The sequence below is a fragment of the Arvicola amphibius genome, chromosome 6, assembly GCF_903992535.2.
Source record: "Arvicola amphibius chromosome 6, mArvAmp1.2, whole genome shotgun sequence".
NCBI lineage: Eukaryota > Metazoa > Chordata > Mammalia > Rodentia > Cricetidae > Arvicola > Arvicola amphibius.
In genome coordinates this window covers 115773114-115789312 of record NC_052052.2, presented here as the reverse complement: position 1 = coordinate 115789312, position 16199 = coordinate 115773114, and the positions used below count along the sequence as shown (strand labels likewise).

General features: G+C 41.5%; 1 protein-coding gene across 1 annotated transcript in view; it reads left to right on the top strand.

Annotated features, from left to right (window-relative positions):
- Positions 1–3601: 3601 nt before the first annotated feature.
- Mtr (5-methyltetrahydrofolate-homocysteine methyltransferase) overlaps positions 3602–16199 on the top strand; it is an 85408-nt gene continuing 72810 nt past the window's right edge. The window contains exons 1-4 of the mRNA XM_038333670.1: positions 3602–3985; positions 11696–11910; positions 14477–14566; positions 15367–15436. Coding sequence (XP_038189598.1) covers positions 11701–11910; positions 14477–14566; positions 15367–15436 — 370 coding nt within the window. The 5' untranslated portion in view covers positions 3602–3985; positions 11696–11700. The remainder of the gene's footprint in view (positions 3986–11695; positions 11911–14476; positions 14567–15366; positions 15437–16199) is intronic.

The window sequence follows — 16199 nt, the reverse complement described above, 5'->3', positions numbered from 1 at the left end:
TGGTAAATAGAAAAATTTAGATAAAATCAGCACTGGGTTTCTCTGTGTAGGCCTGGCTGACCTGCAACTTGCTCTGTAGACCATGCCGGCTTTGACCTTGGGGTTCCACCTGTCTTTGCCTCCCAAGTGCTGGGATTAAAGGCATGCCTATTTTAGCCTTCTAAATAGCCATTCATAGCCAGTCTGTGCGTTGGACCTAACATCGTATGAATAAAGGTTAAAAACCTTTTGGACAGTATTAATCTAACCAAACACTGGCTTCCATCAACCAAAAGGCTAAGAGTACCAACTGATAGCCTCTGACTGTTAAACCAGAAAAATTTGAAGGAGAAAGACAAAATCCACCATAGTCCAACTGAAGCAAGCTTTATTTTGGCCAGTCTGGCTTGCTGTCTCTCCCTAAGTTGGGATTTTAGAGAGCAGCCCCTGTTGGTCTCCTACTTTTTATAGGAGAGATAAGGTATTCACAGTTCTATATTGTTGGAAAGATACAAAAGGGAAGGAACAAGGGTAAGGATAAACATCAGGTGAATGGGGTCACAGTTTATTGAAAACATGTTTTGCAGTTTTCATCAGATCTAAGAAACAGGAACTTAGTCTTAATTACATCTAGAGACCTTAACTTGCAAGTATTTAACAACACAGGACAAACAGGAAGTTATTCTTTAACTTTTGCAAGGATTTAACACAGGACACACAGGAACCTATTCTGTAGCTACAAACAGAAACCTTAACCTGCGCAGGACAAACAGAAAGGCACCTGTTAAATCCAAATAGGTCAAACAAAACAAACAAACAAAGAGGCCCGGATCTATCAACAGGTAGATTCATTAGCTGAAATAGTTCTACAACATGATAGGACTCTTGACCTGCTCTATGTAGAGCAAGGAGGTATCATGTGACTTGAAGAGGAAATTGTTTCTATACAAATCACTCAGCAATCATTAGAGGTAAAATATTTTATTCTAGAAAAATAAAAAGATACATGGAGCCAGGAGTAGTGGTACAGGGGTGGGGGTATGGGGTGGTGGTGCAGGGGTGGGGTTCAGGGGTGGGGTTACAGGGGTGGGGTGCAGGGGTGGTGGTAAAGGCCCAGATTCCCAGCACTTAAAAGAATGAGGCAGTAAGATGAGTATGAGTTCTGGCCTAGCCTGGGCTACACAGCAAGACTGTTCACGGAAGGAGAAAAAGCATAATATTCCCCAGTTACTGTATATAATTTTGGTTTGTTTGATTGCTTTTTTTTTTGAGAGGAGGTCTCACATTTTAGCACAGACTGTTTAGTAGCCCAGGCTAGCTTCAAACAGGCAAGTTCCTGCCTCAGTTTTCCAAGTATTGACATTATAGGTATAAGCCACCTACCCCTGACCCAACTGGCAAACTTTAAAATTTATAATCTATGTCGAAGTGGTGGCTCCGCACTCAAAAGCGCTGACTCCTCTTGCAGAGGACCAAATTCAGTTCCTGTTACCCACATGATGGCTCACAACCCTCTGTAACCTCAATTCCAACTGATACAGTGCCATCTTCTGGCCTCCTTAGGTACCTGTATGCACATGGTATATATACACACATGTAAGAACATACTCATATACATAAAATAAAAATCTTTGAAATATATAATGATAAATATAATATATAGAATTGTAATAAAATGTATACTATATAGCATCCTTATGTGGGAAATGTAAACAAAATGTATTGTATTTTCTCCTTTTATTTTTTTTATTTAATTTATTATTCAATTTCATTGGCGGCCAAAGGAGAATATCAGATCTGCTGGAACTGGAGGCGCGAGTGGTCATGAGCTGCTGAAAGTGGGTGGGAGAACCAAATCCAGGACTTCTGTAAGACCAGCAAGTGTTCTTAAACACTGGGCCATCATTCCAGTCCCTGGACCATCTTTTCTGTCAGAGAGGGATAAGTAAGACAAACTCCATTTTGTGTTTGTTTGTTTGCTGAGATAGTCTAGCTGTATGTGACCCTGCCCTGCACAGAACTTTTTATACAGACTGGCATCTAACCCACAGAGACCCACCTGCCCTGTCTCCTGAGTGCTGGAACTGGAAGCATGGCTACTACACCCAGTGGACAAAGTATTTAAAAATTGTTAATAAGCTACTTGGCAGAAAATCAGGTTTTTCCAGGGTCAGCACTTCTTGAAATCAAAACATGAGCTCAGGGTTACACTCTGTGCTCAAAAATGCATCCTTCTTAGAGTAATTTTAGATTAACCAGGCTCATAAGAACACAAAGCCACCTTGTGTTAGGATTAAAAATCCAGTAGGTGCTTACTCCCTGGGTCTGCTTGATGTCTTAAATGCAGACACACACACACACACACACACACACACACACACACACCAGAAATAAATAATACAGAATAAATAACAGAAAAAAATACAGAAATAAAACTCTTTGCCTTGCTGAAATACTGTGGGTTCTGTAGACCGGTTTTTCATACCTTACCAGAGGTGGCCAGCCTTGGAAGGGAGTAGAGAAGAAAGACTGAAAGAGACATAGAAGACCTGGGATAACAGAAGATTTTGCTGAGAGTATAAAGACTAATTCTCCAATTATCACGTATCATTCAAAGTGTGTTGATAAGTTTATAGTGAATAAAACAAAGTCATAAATCAAGATGCTTTATGAATGAAAAATAAGGATATGACCAACCAAAGTACAGTTGAGGAGGTTTTATTGTAGATATGAGGGAGTATTCAGGCAGAGGCATCTGGAAGAGTCTATACTGAACCGGATGCACTTACAGGATTTTATTTTAATCCTTGTTGTAATCCTGTAAACTAATAGTCACTTCCTTTCTAGTATTTCTTTTCTATGTATGAGGGAGACAAGATATTTATTGCCAGCAAAACTAAGCTACAATTAATTTTTTGTTTGTTTGTTTTTGTTTTTCGAGACAATGTTCCTCTGTTTAGTTTTGGAGCCTATCCTGGAACTCTCTCCATAGACCAGACTGGCCTTGAACTCACAGAGATCTACTTGCCTCTGCTTCCAGAGAGCTGGGATTAAAGCTTTGGGCCACCACCGTCTGGCCTTACAGTTAATTTTCTTTTTCTTTTTTTTTTTTTGTTTTTTTTGTTTTTTTTTTTGTTTTTTTGTTTTTCGAGACAGGGTTTCTCTGCAGCTTTTTTTTTTTTTTTTTTAGAGCCTGTCCTGGAACTAGCTCTTGTAGACCAGGCTGGCCTCGAACTCACAGAGATCCGCCTGCCTCTGCCTCCCGAGTGCTGGGATTAAAGGCGTGCGCCACCACCGCCCGGCTACAGTTAATTTTCTGACTTCAGGTTCTGGTCCTTGATACTGTACCACTGGCACAGGCCAACAGCACAGTATGGATGTCTGCACTAGAACTTGGAGGCCCCTTTGCAAGACACTTCCTGAACTCAGAGAAAAAAAAAAAAAAACACAAAAAACTCAGGCCTCCCTAGGGACCCGGTACTCAGGACTACATTTCCCATCGGGCCATGGAGCAAAGCCTCCGACGATTGGTTGCGACCAACAGCCTCTACACAACGGCGAGGAGCGGGTAAAGACCAATCACATGCCGGAAAGGGGGCGGGCCCTCCTGCGGGAGGCTAGATTGAGCATAGACCTAACGGGGCTGTAGCCGAGGTCGGTGGCGGCGTGTGGCCATTTCCACGTCGTTCTTCCTTGAAGTGTTTTGTTGCAGTCGCGCGCGGGTGACCGCGAGCTCTGTGCTTGAGAGTTCCGTAAGAAGCGCGTGCCCGCGGCGCGCACTCGGAGGCCCCGCGTGTCGGCTCTGGAGCTTCAGGCTCCTGGGTCTCGTGGGTCAGTTCGTCAGGCCAGTCAGCGCTGGCTGGAGCCGCCCGCGGTGGAATTCTCTGGAGATCACGCCTTCCCTGCTTGTGGTGGACGCTGGGCGGCGGCGTGTCGCCTGAGCTGTCGCAACCCGGTAACGCCTCCACCCAGGTCGAGCGGATCCGTCGGTGCCTCAGCTCCTCAGGTGCTTCTCCCTCCGGAGACGCAGCCGGGGGTGGGGAAGGGGAAGCGGGGCCGCGGTCCTTTCTGGGTCCTCCTCCGTCTACGTGCGCTCGGTTCCGGAACGGCGAGCGTTGCCTTTAGCGGGTTCCAGTGGGCCCCGGGGGGACGTTCTGTACGATGTGACGCCCGTATTCAGTAAATATTTACCTAACGCTGTCGGCCCGAGGAAAGTTAAGATGCTAGGAGGCCGCTAAGGCAGTTGAACCACGTGGTTTTAAAGTTTCTTTTTCTGCTTTTTCCTTCTGCAAACTCCAGCGTTAGCTTGACCGTGTGGGCTGACCTGACTTCTAGTACCGAGGGGTAGGGCTAGGAGGTGGGATAGTAATCGCAAATGATTCTGATGTTGGCGGCACCGGCTTCCACAAAATGAGAAAAGACACAAAGGGAATATAACTTTAATTCTGCATGTCTTAAAAATTTGGGCAGAAATTCCTATAGCACGTGGGAGGTGTGTGGTAAGACATAGAAACTAGCGAATTAGCAGTAAGGACTTCCGAGGTTGTGCATGCTCAGCAGTCAGGAAGCCCTGGTTTAATTAATTATCTTTCTGCATAAAAATAGAAGTGGAAGTAGGATTTGAAGTTAAAAGCTATTCTCTGTTGCATAGTGAGTTCAAGCCAGCATGGGTTACAGGACATCCTGTCTGTCTGTCTATCTATCTATCTATCTATCTATCCATCCATCCACCCATCTACCCACCCACCCATCTATCTATTTTTGACTTTTTTGAGACGGGGTTTCTCAGTGTAACTTTGGAGTCAGTTCTGGAACTAGCCCTTGTAGACCAGGCTGGCCTCGAACTCACAGAGATCTTCCTGCCTCTGCCTCCCGAGTGCTGGGATTAAAGGCGTGCGTCACCACCTCCCAAGACCTAAGATTCTTCTTGATCTTTAAAGGTTGAGCCTGGAAGCTGGATGTGTCCTGAGCTGTGTCTGTGCTCAGTGGTGGAATGCTTGCCTTGCAAGTGTCAAACCCAAGAGTGAATCCTTCCAACGGGTGGGCAGAGAGGGATAGTAACCTTAATCCCTGATTGTGTCTCTTAGGGGAAGGAGACTTGTGGGCCAGCAGGAATTTTGTGTGAGAAAGTTTCAACTATAGCTTCTAGTGATTTCTTGGTTTCATCCTTGCTGTTTTAGGAATTTAGCTACTGAATGATTAATGGAAGAATGAGTAAACGAGCCAGTGACTTGGTAGTAGCCCAGTCATCTCCTGGGTTTTAAATACTGGTGGGAGAAAGAAATGTATTTCAAGAATGAGATAATATATGTATACAGATACTTGCAAAGTCTAGCAGATCAGTTAGACTAGAGATCAGAGGCCCCAAATGAAGTAGTATCCTGTAAGGGGCTTGTGGGGCAGATCACTAAAACAGCTAGAGTGGGGAACTGCTGGGAAAGCTCTGAGGTTGTTTGCTTATAGTGTAGAAAAGAAAAGTATTCTTTACCGTACTCCATTTCGCTCTGTGCAAAGGGACGTCCTACTGCAGACCCACATTAGGGCTGTTCTCTCTCTAGAGCTTGCCACTGATAGTCGCTTAATAGGTTTCTAATAGAAACCGTCTTATATCTTCATCTTACTCTTTAGTTGCTTGGTGTTCATTTGTTTGCGGTGCTGGAGATGTGTGGGATCTGCTGTAATGCTTTGTACCTGCTAGGCCAGTGATTTACCCTGAGCTGTGTCCCCAGGCTTTAAGAATAGTTCTCAGGTGCCGCATGACTGGTGTACCTTTCAGCTCTGATAGGTGCTCTAACCAGTTAGTCCTACATCTATCCTTTTGAATGTTTGCTGTGAATATAAATGGCACTGGTTTAAAAAAAATGGTCAAGTCAGGAAAAGGAAAAAAAACAAAACAAAAAAGAAACCAACCAACCAAACAAAAACAAAACAAACCCTAAATCCCAAAATGATGTGGGAGCCACTCAAACTGGGGAAAATACTGTGTGATCTTATTCACCAGGACAGTTCTTGGTACTTTTTACTATACAACAGTTATTTACATATATAGATACTAAACATAAAACAATTTCTGATCATCTGCAAAGAGATATTTTGAAACCATGTTTTCTTTTATTTACCCTAAAAGATGTGTTCTACTTAGAACAAGATTAAATATAGAATTAGCCAAGTCAGTTGTAAAACATACAGAATATTCTAGATCTACAGAAGAGTAAAGTTTTGGTGAATGCCCACTATGTTAAGGGAAAGGATAATCATCAAGAGAATTTAATTTTTAGATTTTGCTTAAGTCTTAATGTTTGTTTGTATGGGGGATGTCGTTCAAGTGTGCTGATTTACACATATTGGTCATGGTCTCAGGAGGTCTGTTTTTTCCTCCCACTGTGGGAAATCTGGAGATTGAACTCAGGTCAACAAGTTTACACAGTAAGTGCTTTTGCTGAGTCTTCTCACTGGCCCGAGGGGATTTACTTTTAAGAGAAGACTCTGGCAATTAGAAATGCTCAACTATAATGGTAATTAGGCCTAGTAAAAGATCACTGCCTACTAGAAAAATTATAAGGCTTCTGGAGGAAGACCTCTTAGGTTCTCTAAGCTATGAACCGTACATTGTTCTTTTAAGGATAATAAGCATATAGATGATGCAGACTTGGATTTTGCTGTTGTTTGTTTTGGGAAAGGGTCTAATACTGCCAAGGCTGTCCTCAGAACTCATTTTATAGCCAAGAATAGCCTTGAAGTCTTGATCTTTTTGCTTCTGACAGTGTTGGGATTACAGGAATGTGCCACCATACCTGGCTGCAATAGATTTTTAAGGAACTAAGTTGCAGAGTTTTGCCTTCAACTCCTACTTATTTATTATGCGTACTTTTTATCTATTTGTATTTGCTACTTATTATTCTATTCTGTAGACTCTTGGATATGTATCCGTATATTTATGTATTCCTTGTAGATCTCAGAATTTGTATGCGTGGGTGTTTGGTTGTTATGGTATATAATGAATGAGCTGTTGCAAAGACGGAAATTTACATAAATGTGGTAGTTAATTGTTTCTGCCTTTTATTTTCATTCACTGTTTTACTCTTAAGAGCCAGCTCTAGCTGTGTGGTGGTGGCCCACGTCTTTAATCCCAGCACTCGGGAGGCAGAGGCAGGCGGATCTCTGAGTTCTAGGCCAGCCTGGTCTACAGAGTGATTCCAGGAGAGCCAGTGATACACAGAGAAACCCTGGCTTGAAAAAAAAGTAAAAAACCCCAAAAAACAAACAAAAAACAACCAGCTATATTGCCATAGTATATTAGTTATTGACATGTATGTAGTATTCCCTGGGGAGTTAATACCATATTTTATATAGGGTGAAATTTCCTGAGTTTGCCCCCACTTGCCACTTCTACCAATGTCCTATGCATTCTCATATGGACCAATGTGATACTTTCTTTTTGGAAAACATATCCAGGAGTGAAATTGCTGAGTTTTCTGCGTGGTTAATTTAACTGAGCTCTGTAAGGCTGCTTTCCAGAATGGTTCTTCTTGTCTACATTCCAGGCAAAGAGGCTAGTCTGCAGAATGGCCCTAGTTCTACATTCCAGCAAGCAAACATGAAGGTTCGGGTGTTCTTTAGCATTATCTACTATTTTGAATGCATGTCTATTGGGAGTAATAGCTATCTATCATCTTGTTTTAATTCTTTGATAGCTAATGAATGTAAGAATTTCTTAGTCTAGTTCTCTCTCTCTCTCTCTCTCTCAAGACAAGTCTTATATAGCTGGCCTCAAACTTGCTGTGTAGCCAAGTACAACCTGATCTTCTTGCCTCCCTCCCTCTTTTAAGTGCTAGGATTATAGGTTTGCCTCACCAAAGCCTAGCATTTCATCCTTGGCTATATTTGTCTTTTTCTTGTTCTTTTGGCTTCTTTGTATTACACAGGATATATCCTGTGTAATATATATATTCTAGATGTTAATAATCCCTTTTAGTTTTATACATAGCAGAATCTTTTCTAAACTATCACCTGTGCTTTTGTTTTAGTTTTTATGAAATCAGACTTACCTTAAAAATTATAGGGCATGGTTGTACACATCTTTAATCCAAACATTTAGGATTAAAGCTACATAGTGAGATTCTGTCTCAAACCCCAACTCCAACCCCAAGTCCCAAACAGCAAACAACAAACCAAAAAATTATAGGTACTGAGCTGATAGTATATATTATTATATTGTGAATCCCTGATTTCACTGGTTCTAATTCTCTCTCTCTCTCCCTCCTTCCCTCTCTCCCTCCCCCCCCTCTCTCTCACACACACACACACACACACTGACTTCTCTCCCATCCATACAAGTTGGGTTTCTGGAACTTAAGTTTCTTTATGCCAAGTCATAGAAGTTTTCCATATAAATTATAGAACAAATTTATCAAGTAAACAAAACAAAAACACACAACCCTCCCCCATATTTTGGTTAGTTTTTAAAAAACATGTATACATGTGGTCTCATGCTTAGCTGTATACATGTGACTCAACAAACAAGATCCCAGAATTTCATGTGTGGGGACTGAATTATTTTATGGGCGTGAAATGTCTTTTAAGACTGAAAAAATAAAGTTCATATTTCTTGATTGAAATGTGAGTACAGTAGAGACCTTGTTGAAAAATACCACTTCTGCCCCCCCCATCCCGGTCCCCACTCCCGGAAGGATGTTTTTGTGTAGCTCGATCAGCCTGGAACTTGCTCTGTAAGCCAGGCTGGCTTCTAACTCAGAGATTTGCCTGCCTCTGCCTCCTGACTGCTGAGACTAAAGGTGTGTGTCTCCATGCCTGGCTTCAAGTATTTGTATGAAAATGAAGGCAATCTGCAGAGTTTGATTTACTACATGTATGCACTTGCTCAGTGGCCGAGCTATACAGAGAAAGACATGTAAATAATAGAATAATGATTGACTGTATGCCTGGTGCCAAAAGCCATGTCTTATTATCTGTGGAAAAAATTGCACTTTTTTTCTACTAGGAAGTCTGAGTATCATATCATTCATTTCTGAGAGAAATTCCACATGGGGGACCTTTCTCCTAATGTCACACCCTGTGCTCATATGGTCTCATTCTAGGGTGAATTACAACTTTATCAATCAGGGATATAGATAAGGTTTTTGGTTCTCATTTGTCTCATTTGGAATATGTTTTAGTTGTTTTCACAGACTGTTGTTTTCGTTCTACAATATTGATGTTCGTTTCCAAACCGGAAAATAAGCCACTTCTTTAGACTTAGATACTGCTTTTTTAATAGCTTTGGCCTTGTTAATAGAAAGCCTTTAGAGTTAGTGATAATAGTAGTATGATAGTAGGAATAATTAACAAATTTTTATTTTACGTCAAGCTTAGATGTCTCATTTAATGACATGTTACTTCAGAGGTTCAGCTGTTAACACACAATCTTTTATAAACAGCTTTGTTGATGAAGGCAGGGATGATATTTTTCCATTTTACTGAACCGGGGAAGACTTATCTAAAATCCTGTAGCTGCTTAGGGGATATGAGACTAAAACCCAGATGACTTGCCTTTTGTCACCTTGCCATTTTTAGTTTAATCATACCAGAGTCAGTATTTACTAGTTGATGGGACATTGACATTGGGAGATTGCCAAAGTGGTACTACATCTGAATTTGCTTTGATTATAACCTGGAATGACTGGGCTATTTCCTATCATTTGTTAGATAGACTTAATTCAGCCTTACTTTTTCTTTGTATTTTCATGAAGTGATTTCTTTTGGTTGGCTCACAGGATCTTAACTTTGTTCTTAGAAAGTGTTTTTATCACTTTTAGTGAATATAGCCAAATATGGTGGCACATGTGTAAATCCCAGCATTTGGGAGAGAGAGGTAGCCTGTCAGGAATTTGAGGTAGCTACATAGTGAGTTTGGGCTGCTTGAGACCTTTGTTTTTGTGTCTAGAAACAAAACAAGTTTATTATCTACACTTAGCTAGATTTTTTTTTCAGGTTATGGAAGTGTCCTTCCTGAAGAGGACTAAGATTGGATTTCACTAGTAGAGTATGCTTGGTATAGTGGGATTTTAGAGGCCACACTGGTAGAGCTCGTGATCCAAATAGACAGGTGGTTGTTTTCAGTGAGAAGAAGAGTCAGATAATATTGAGATTTGGAGTTTGCATTTCTGGAAAGGACATTGTCATTCACAGAAATAGGGAAGTGAGACAATACAGCAAGATTGTTTTTGAAAATTAGATTGAGAAGCTGTTGGGTATTCTGGGAGAAGATGTCAGGTGGGTAGTTTGAAACTTGGACCTTAGATTCGTGTCTTCAGTAACTAGAAGGTTATTGTTGACTATAGAAAGTAATTTTTGAAGAGTGACAGAAGAGGAAGCAGTATCAGGAAGGTGAGGAATCTGTGTGTTGGAGGTGAGAAGGAGTAGATTGGGGGGCATGGGAAGTATTGGGGTATCACTGAGCATGCACTCTGTTACTACTGTTACTTGCATACAGAAGAAAGGGTTATGATGAGTCCATTGTGGTGGGGAGGCGTGGCAGCAAGTGACAGGCTTTGCTGCAGGAGCCACAAGCAGGATGCAGAGAAAGGAGTGTGACTATGTATTCTCAAAGCCCATCCCCAGTGACATACTAACTGCAGCAAGGCAGCCTCTCCTAAACCTCCCCTAACAGCACCACCAACTGGGACCAAGTGTTTAAATGCCTGAGGTTTTTAGTACATTTTACATTCGCATCATCATAGGTACATGGACAAGGAAAGAACCCCCAGCCTCAGGAGGAACTTGAGGTGCTTCCAACAGAAGACGTTTGCACAGGATTAGGTTAATCACTTGTAGAGTGAAGAGGATAAGAAGGACTTGGTGCTAAAGTAGAGCAGAAGTCGAATCAGCAGGTGCTGGAGGTGCTGAAAAGATGAGGCTTGGTGTGGGTTCATCCCAGTCAGCCTCCTTTGTGACCACCCAGTAGTTCTTAGAAACTACACCATAGGCTGGGAAGGGCTGGAATTGGGGCCTTTCCTGAGAGCATGGGAGAGGTGAGAAGCTTGAGGTTGGTAGGAGGTTATCTCATAGAGCAGAGATGAGTGAGGAAAACCCTGTGGTGTGGCAGTAGGTGGATAGGTGATAGTGGAAGCTAATGCTTTAAAGGTCAGGTTGGAATTGTCAGTGTTTTCAGCTGTGAAAGCTTTACAGAATTAACAGAGTTCTGAGGATGTCTGCAGCCTGGCCTAGGTTTATTTCCCTTAAACATTGTTGGCTGTTTCTCTGAACTCTGAAACAGAAGTAACTAAGCCTATGGGCGAATCTCTGAGTTTGAGGCCAGCTTGGTCTACAGAGTGAGTTCCATGACAGCCAGGGCTACACAGAGAAACCCTGTCTCAAAAAACCAAACCAACCAACCACACAACCCCCCCCCCCAAGAAAACAAAACAAAAAAAAACCCCAAAACAAAACCAAACAAGGAAGCAGCAAGTTTTCTAATGCTGTAGTTACTAAGTTTATAAGCTCTACTTACCCTGTATTGTGAGTTATGAATTACTCTGAATTTCCCCTCCACGTTTCCTTTATCTCTCCTAATCCTTTCCTCCCTGCTCCTTACCTTTTTTCTCTTTGTGGTTCTGGGGCAAACACAGTGGTCTTACACATGAGTCTACCACTTACCTACATCCCCCACATAGCTTCCTTTTTCATTTTTTGAAGTCAATTTTTACTTTCTTTAAAGGAGAGATGAAGAAAACCCTGAAGGATGAGATTGAAGCCATTCTTAAGAAGAGGATTATGGTGCTGGATGGTGGGATGGGGACCATGATCCAGCAGTACAAACTGAATGAAGACAGTTTCCAAGGTCAAGAATTTAAAGATCACACCAGGCCACTGAAAGGCAACAATGACATCTTAAGTATAACCCAACCTGATATTATTTACCAAATTCATAAGGTGAGTTATTTCCAGGCTCTTAAGCATTTGTTCAGGTTATTTCATGTATTAAGCTCAGACTGTCATGTCTTGTGCTCTAGAGAATATGGAAAAAGGAAAAGGATGTGATTTATTAAAAAAGCAGGTATTTCACACCAAGTAAGTTACACCCTGTGTTAGTTGGTCAGTTGGGATAAGCAGATGACAGAGGGAGGTTGGTTTTTTGTTTTGTTTTGGCCTTTTTAACATTTAAACTTTAGTTGAAAAGCCATAAATCCTGGAACATTCAGAGTCTCATGTTTGCCTGTTAATACCCTGTGAAGATACACTGAAAGATGGTGTCTGTTTGTGTTGCTGTAGAAATTCTCAGATTAGATGACTCAAGCAACAACATTCCTATCTATATATCTGTATGTCTATCTGTCTGTCTGTCTATCCATCCATCCATCCATCCATCCATCCATCTATTTTGATTTATATGTGTGAATGCTTTGACTGCATTTATGTATGTGCATCATTTGTGTGCCTGGTGCCCATGGAAACCAAAAGTAGGTATCAGATCCTCTAGGACTGCCTCTAGTAGTTTTAGATTATTGTGAACTGCCATTTGGGTATTGGTAATTGAACCTGGGTCTCCTGGAAGGGCACCTGGTGCTCTTAACTGTTGAGCCATTTCTCCAGGTCCCAGCATTTATTTCTTACAGTTTGTAGCAGTAGGAAGTACATCATCGCAATACCATAACTCTGGTATCTGCTGAGGGCCCTCTCTGCTTACCATGTACCATTCTTCCTATCATATTCTCACATGGTGAAGTATAGCAAGAGAAAACAGAAATGTTCCTCTGGTCGGTACACTAAGGTCTGAGTGCCATGTTTCTCCCTCCCTGCCAAGATTCATATTTTAAATTTCAGTATGGCATTAAGAGGTACCCTTAGGGTTGATTAGTTAAAAGTATAGATAGATACATTATTTTTATTTTATATAATTGCACACATTTGGTGTTTTGCCTGCATGTATGTCTATACTGTATGCATTCCTGGTGCCTGTGCAGGCTGTAAGAGAGTGTCTGATCTCCTAGAACTATAGTTACATATGGTTATGAGCTACCCATATGAGCTCTGGGAACGAAACTGGGTCCTTTGGAGGAACAGACAGCTCTTAGCCTTAGAATCATTTTCCAGCCCCCTTTCTTGCTGTTTAAAATAAGAATAAATTCCTGTTTGACTACTGCTATAAATTGCTACCTTCCCTCAATAGCTACTATCAGTTGATGCTTATCTTCCTAATTATTTTTGTTATACATTTATATCTGCATATTATGTGAGTAGACTTAGTGTTGTATTTATATGTTAATTATCTCTGCTAGAATAGCTGACAGAAATAAGGGATTTATTTTGGCTCAGAGAGAAGGTACAGTGCATTGTGGCAGAAAGATATGGTAGTGTTTATGGTGGAGGGAGCAGTTGCTTGTTACATGGCATTGATCATGTTACTGTGTGCTGATCAGGGAGCAGAGAGACTGGGTAGTACCCTCCAGGTTGGCCCACTTCCTAAGGGTTCTGCAACCTCCTGAAACAGTGCTACCAGTTGGGACCAAGTCCTTAAACATGAGTCTAAGTACATTTTGCATTCAGACCATAGCAATATGCTTTACCCATTGTGCTTTCCTGTTCAGTGGTGCTTTGGTGGCCTCCCCATGTCATAGACATACACGGTGGCTTTTTAGGTGCCATATGACATGTAATAAAGTTGCTTTAGCTATCTCTCTCTTGATGACCACTATTATAAAGGTGCTCATCCTGGCTTTCATTTTTAGTTCTGCAAACATTATTCATCAGCTTAGGAAAGACTAAGTTTGTTAACTGTTAGAAAATAAAGGAGTCCAGACTGGGTCAGACTGAGATGGAGATGTTGTCAAGACAGAGAAACTAGGAAGGCAGGTAAAACAGGCAGAGTGGTACGGTATCAAGTTCTCAGTGTTCCAGGTAGGTTGCAGATATAGGAATAGGAGGTGCAGACCGAAAAAAACATACTGAGAATTTGATTTCTTAGGGGCGGTGCAGTTCTCAGTGCATATCAGTTATGTTAAAGTACCGAGATGTGGAGAATAGAGCTAGTGGCTCCTGAGTGCCCAGGGTGTGCCAGCCACTTGAAGTCCTGGCTGATATTACCGTATAGACTAACTGTTGGCAGAAAATGGTTTTAATACTTTAGATGAGGAGTTCAATACTCAGAAACTTTAAGGAACTCGACAGGCAGGATTCTAGTTATTGCCTAGCCACTGCCCCTTGAAGTTTGGATGTTTTTTCCCTTAAAAACAGCAGCAACAACAAAACCCCAAAAACCAAAACAAAAAACCAGAATTTAAGGAATGTAGCTAAACTTACATAAGTTAATATATTATTTTTGTTTGAATTTATGTGCTGGTCTTACGTATGCCTTTCTGTGAAATCCTTCTACCTGCTTGCATCTATAGTCTTGAGGGTATTGTCTTTTATGTTTGGTGACAAAATGAAAAGATGTGTTTATTATTGGGGCCATGGACTCTTAAGTTCACAGTAGCTGACTTACTATATTTTGTTGCAGGAATACTTGCTGGCTGGAGCAGATATCATTGAAACAAACACTTTCAGCAGCACTTGTATTGCCCAAGCTGACTATGGCCTTGAACACTTGGTGAGACTTTTCTGTCTAATATGTTTATTAGTATTTATTGCACTGGAGATTGCTAGTGACAGAACCGCTTTAAGTGGCTGTCATTCTAATCCTAATTCTCAGGGATCATGGCTGGAACCTCTTCTGCTTATTAGGGTAGCAGCCCATTCATTGCAGCTGGCTTTTTGGGGCAAGTAATAGTATTTTTCTCCCAGAGACAGGGTGTCTCTGTGTAGTTCTGGAACTCATTATGTACACCAGGCTGTCCGTACACCAGGCTGTCCTTGAATTCAGAGATTTGCCTGCTTCTGCCCTCTTCTCCCCCCCCCCCCAAGTGCTGGGATTAAAGGCGTGTGCCACCACTACTGACAGGATTTTTAAGGTGTTGATAGCGTAAAGAAAGTTTTGAACTGCTTCTTCCTATCATCGTCCAGTAATAAAATCAGGGCCAAGAAAATCTGCCATTAGAATTGCACTCTTAATCTTAGGTTTCCTCTCTCAAATGTTGCTTTTCCCATTTGAATACTTTTTCTCTTATTTTCTTTCAAGACAGCATCTCATTTTATAGCCTTGGCACACTTTTAAATTCATCCTCTTAGCTTCTCCAGTGCTAAGATTATAAGCTGCCACACCTGAGTTAAAATATTTTATCAGTTTGTGGACTATTTGCTATATCAACTTATTTGACCTTGTAGATGTGCAGATATCAGCCTTACAGTGGGTGGTTTCACTCAGAGTTCAACTAAGAATTAGCTAGTTATAGATACCTTGCTGAATGGAGGAAAAGTAGGGCAGACTAACTTCAGTGGTTGATATGTTAGGCCTACCGGATGAACAAGTGCTCTGCAGATGTGGCCAGAAGAGCTGCTGAGGAGATAACTCTGCAGACAGGTAAGGGATATTCTCTTTCTTTGTGGCACACACACAAGCTCTTTGATGTTCTCAACTCTGATGTGCAGTTTTCCTTCACATCATGTTTGGCTTGGGAGCAGATAATCTACTTGTTTGCAGGAGACTTCCCATCGTATCATAGAGAAGCATTCAGTGTCTCTGAAGTCACACTGTCCCTGTGGACCAGATCTGGTTCAGGGTTTTCTCTTTTACCCTGATGATGCTCATAGCCTGACTTGGTAGCTAGGCACATCACTGGGTTATTAAATAGCAACTGGCTGGTTTGATTTTGATTATTATTTGAGTATTTGATCTTATCCTTCAAAAGCTGCCTTCTTCTCCATTCCTGACTTACTTAAGCAGTGATTGCCTTTTGAGCATTTTCTCATGAAGACTACTGATGACCCGATTGCTCTTCCTGGCTGACAGAAGGATGTAGCATTTGATTTCATCTTGCTGGGACTAAAGTGGTTCTTGAAATAACCAGCCTCCTGGCTAGCTGCCATCAGAACGCTGCTAGTGGGAGGCTTTGAGACAGGGAAAGCAGTAGAAGAAATATATTGAGCCCTGAAAGATTTGGAAGTGTGCAGTCATTGCCAGCAGGAACGATGGGAAGAAATTGTTAGGAAGTAACTGACAGCATACTAATGAAGAAGACCAAAGCAGTTTATAAGGAAATCTGTTTCTGAGAGATAATGTTTAAGTTCATGGACTTGCAGAGCCTGTTACCCCAACAGAAAGGTGGTACCTGTCAATGCTATTA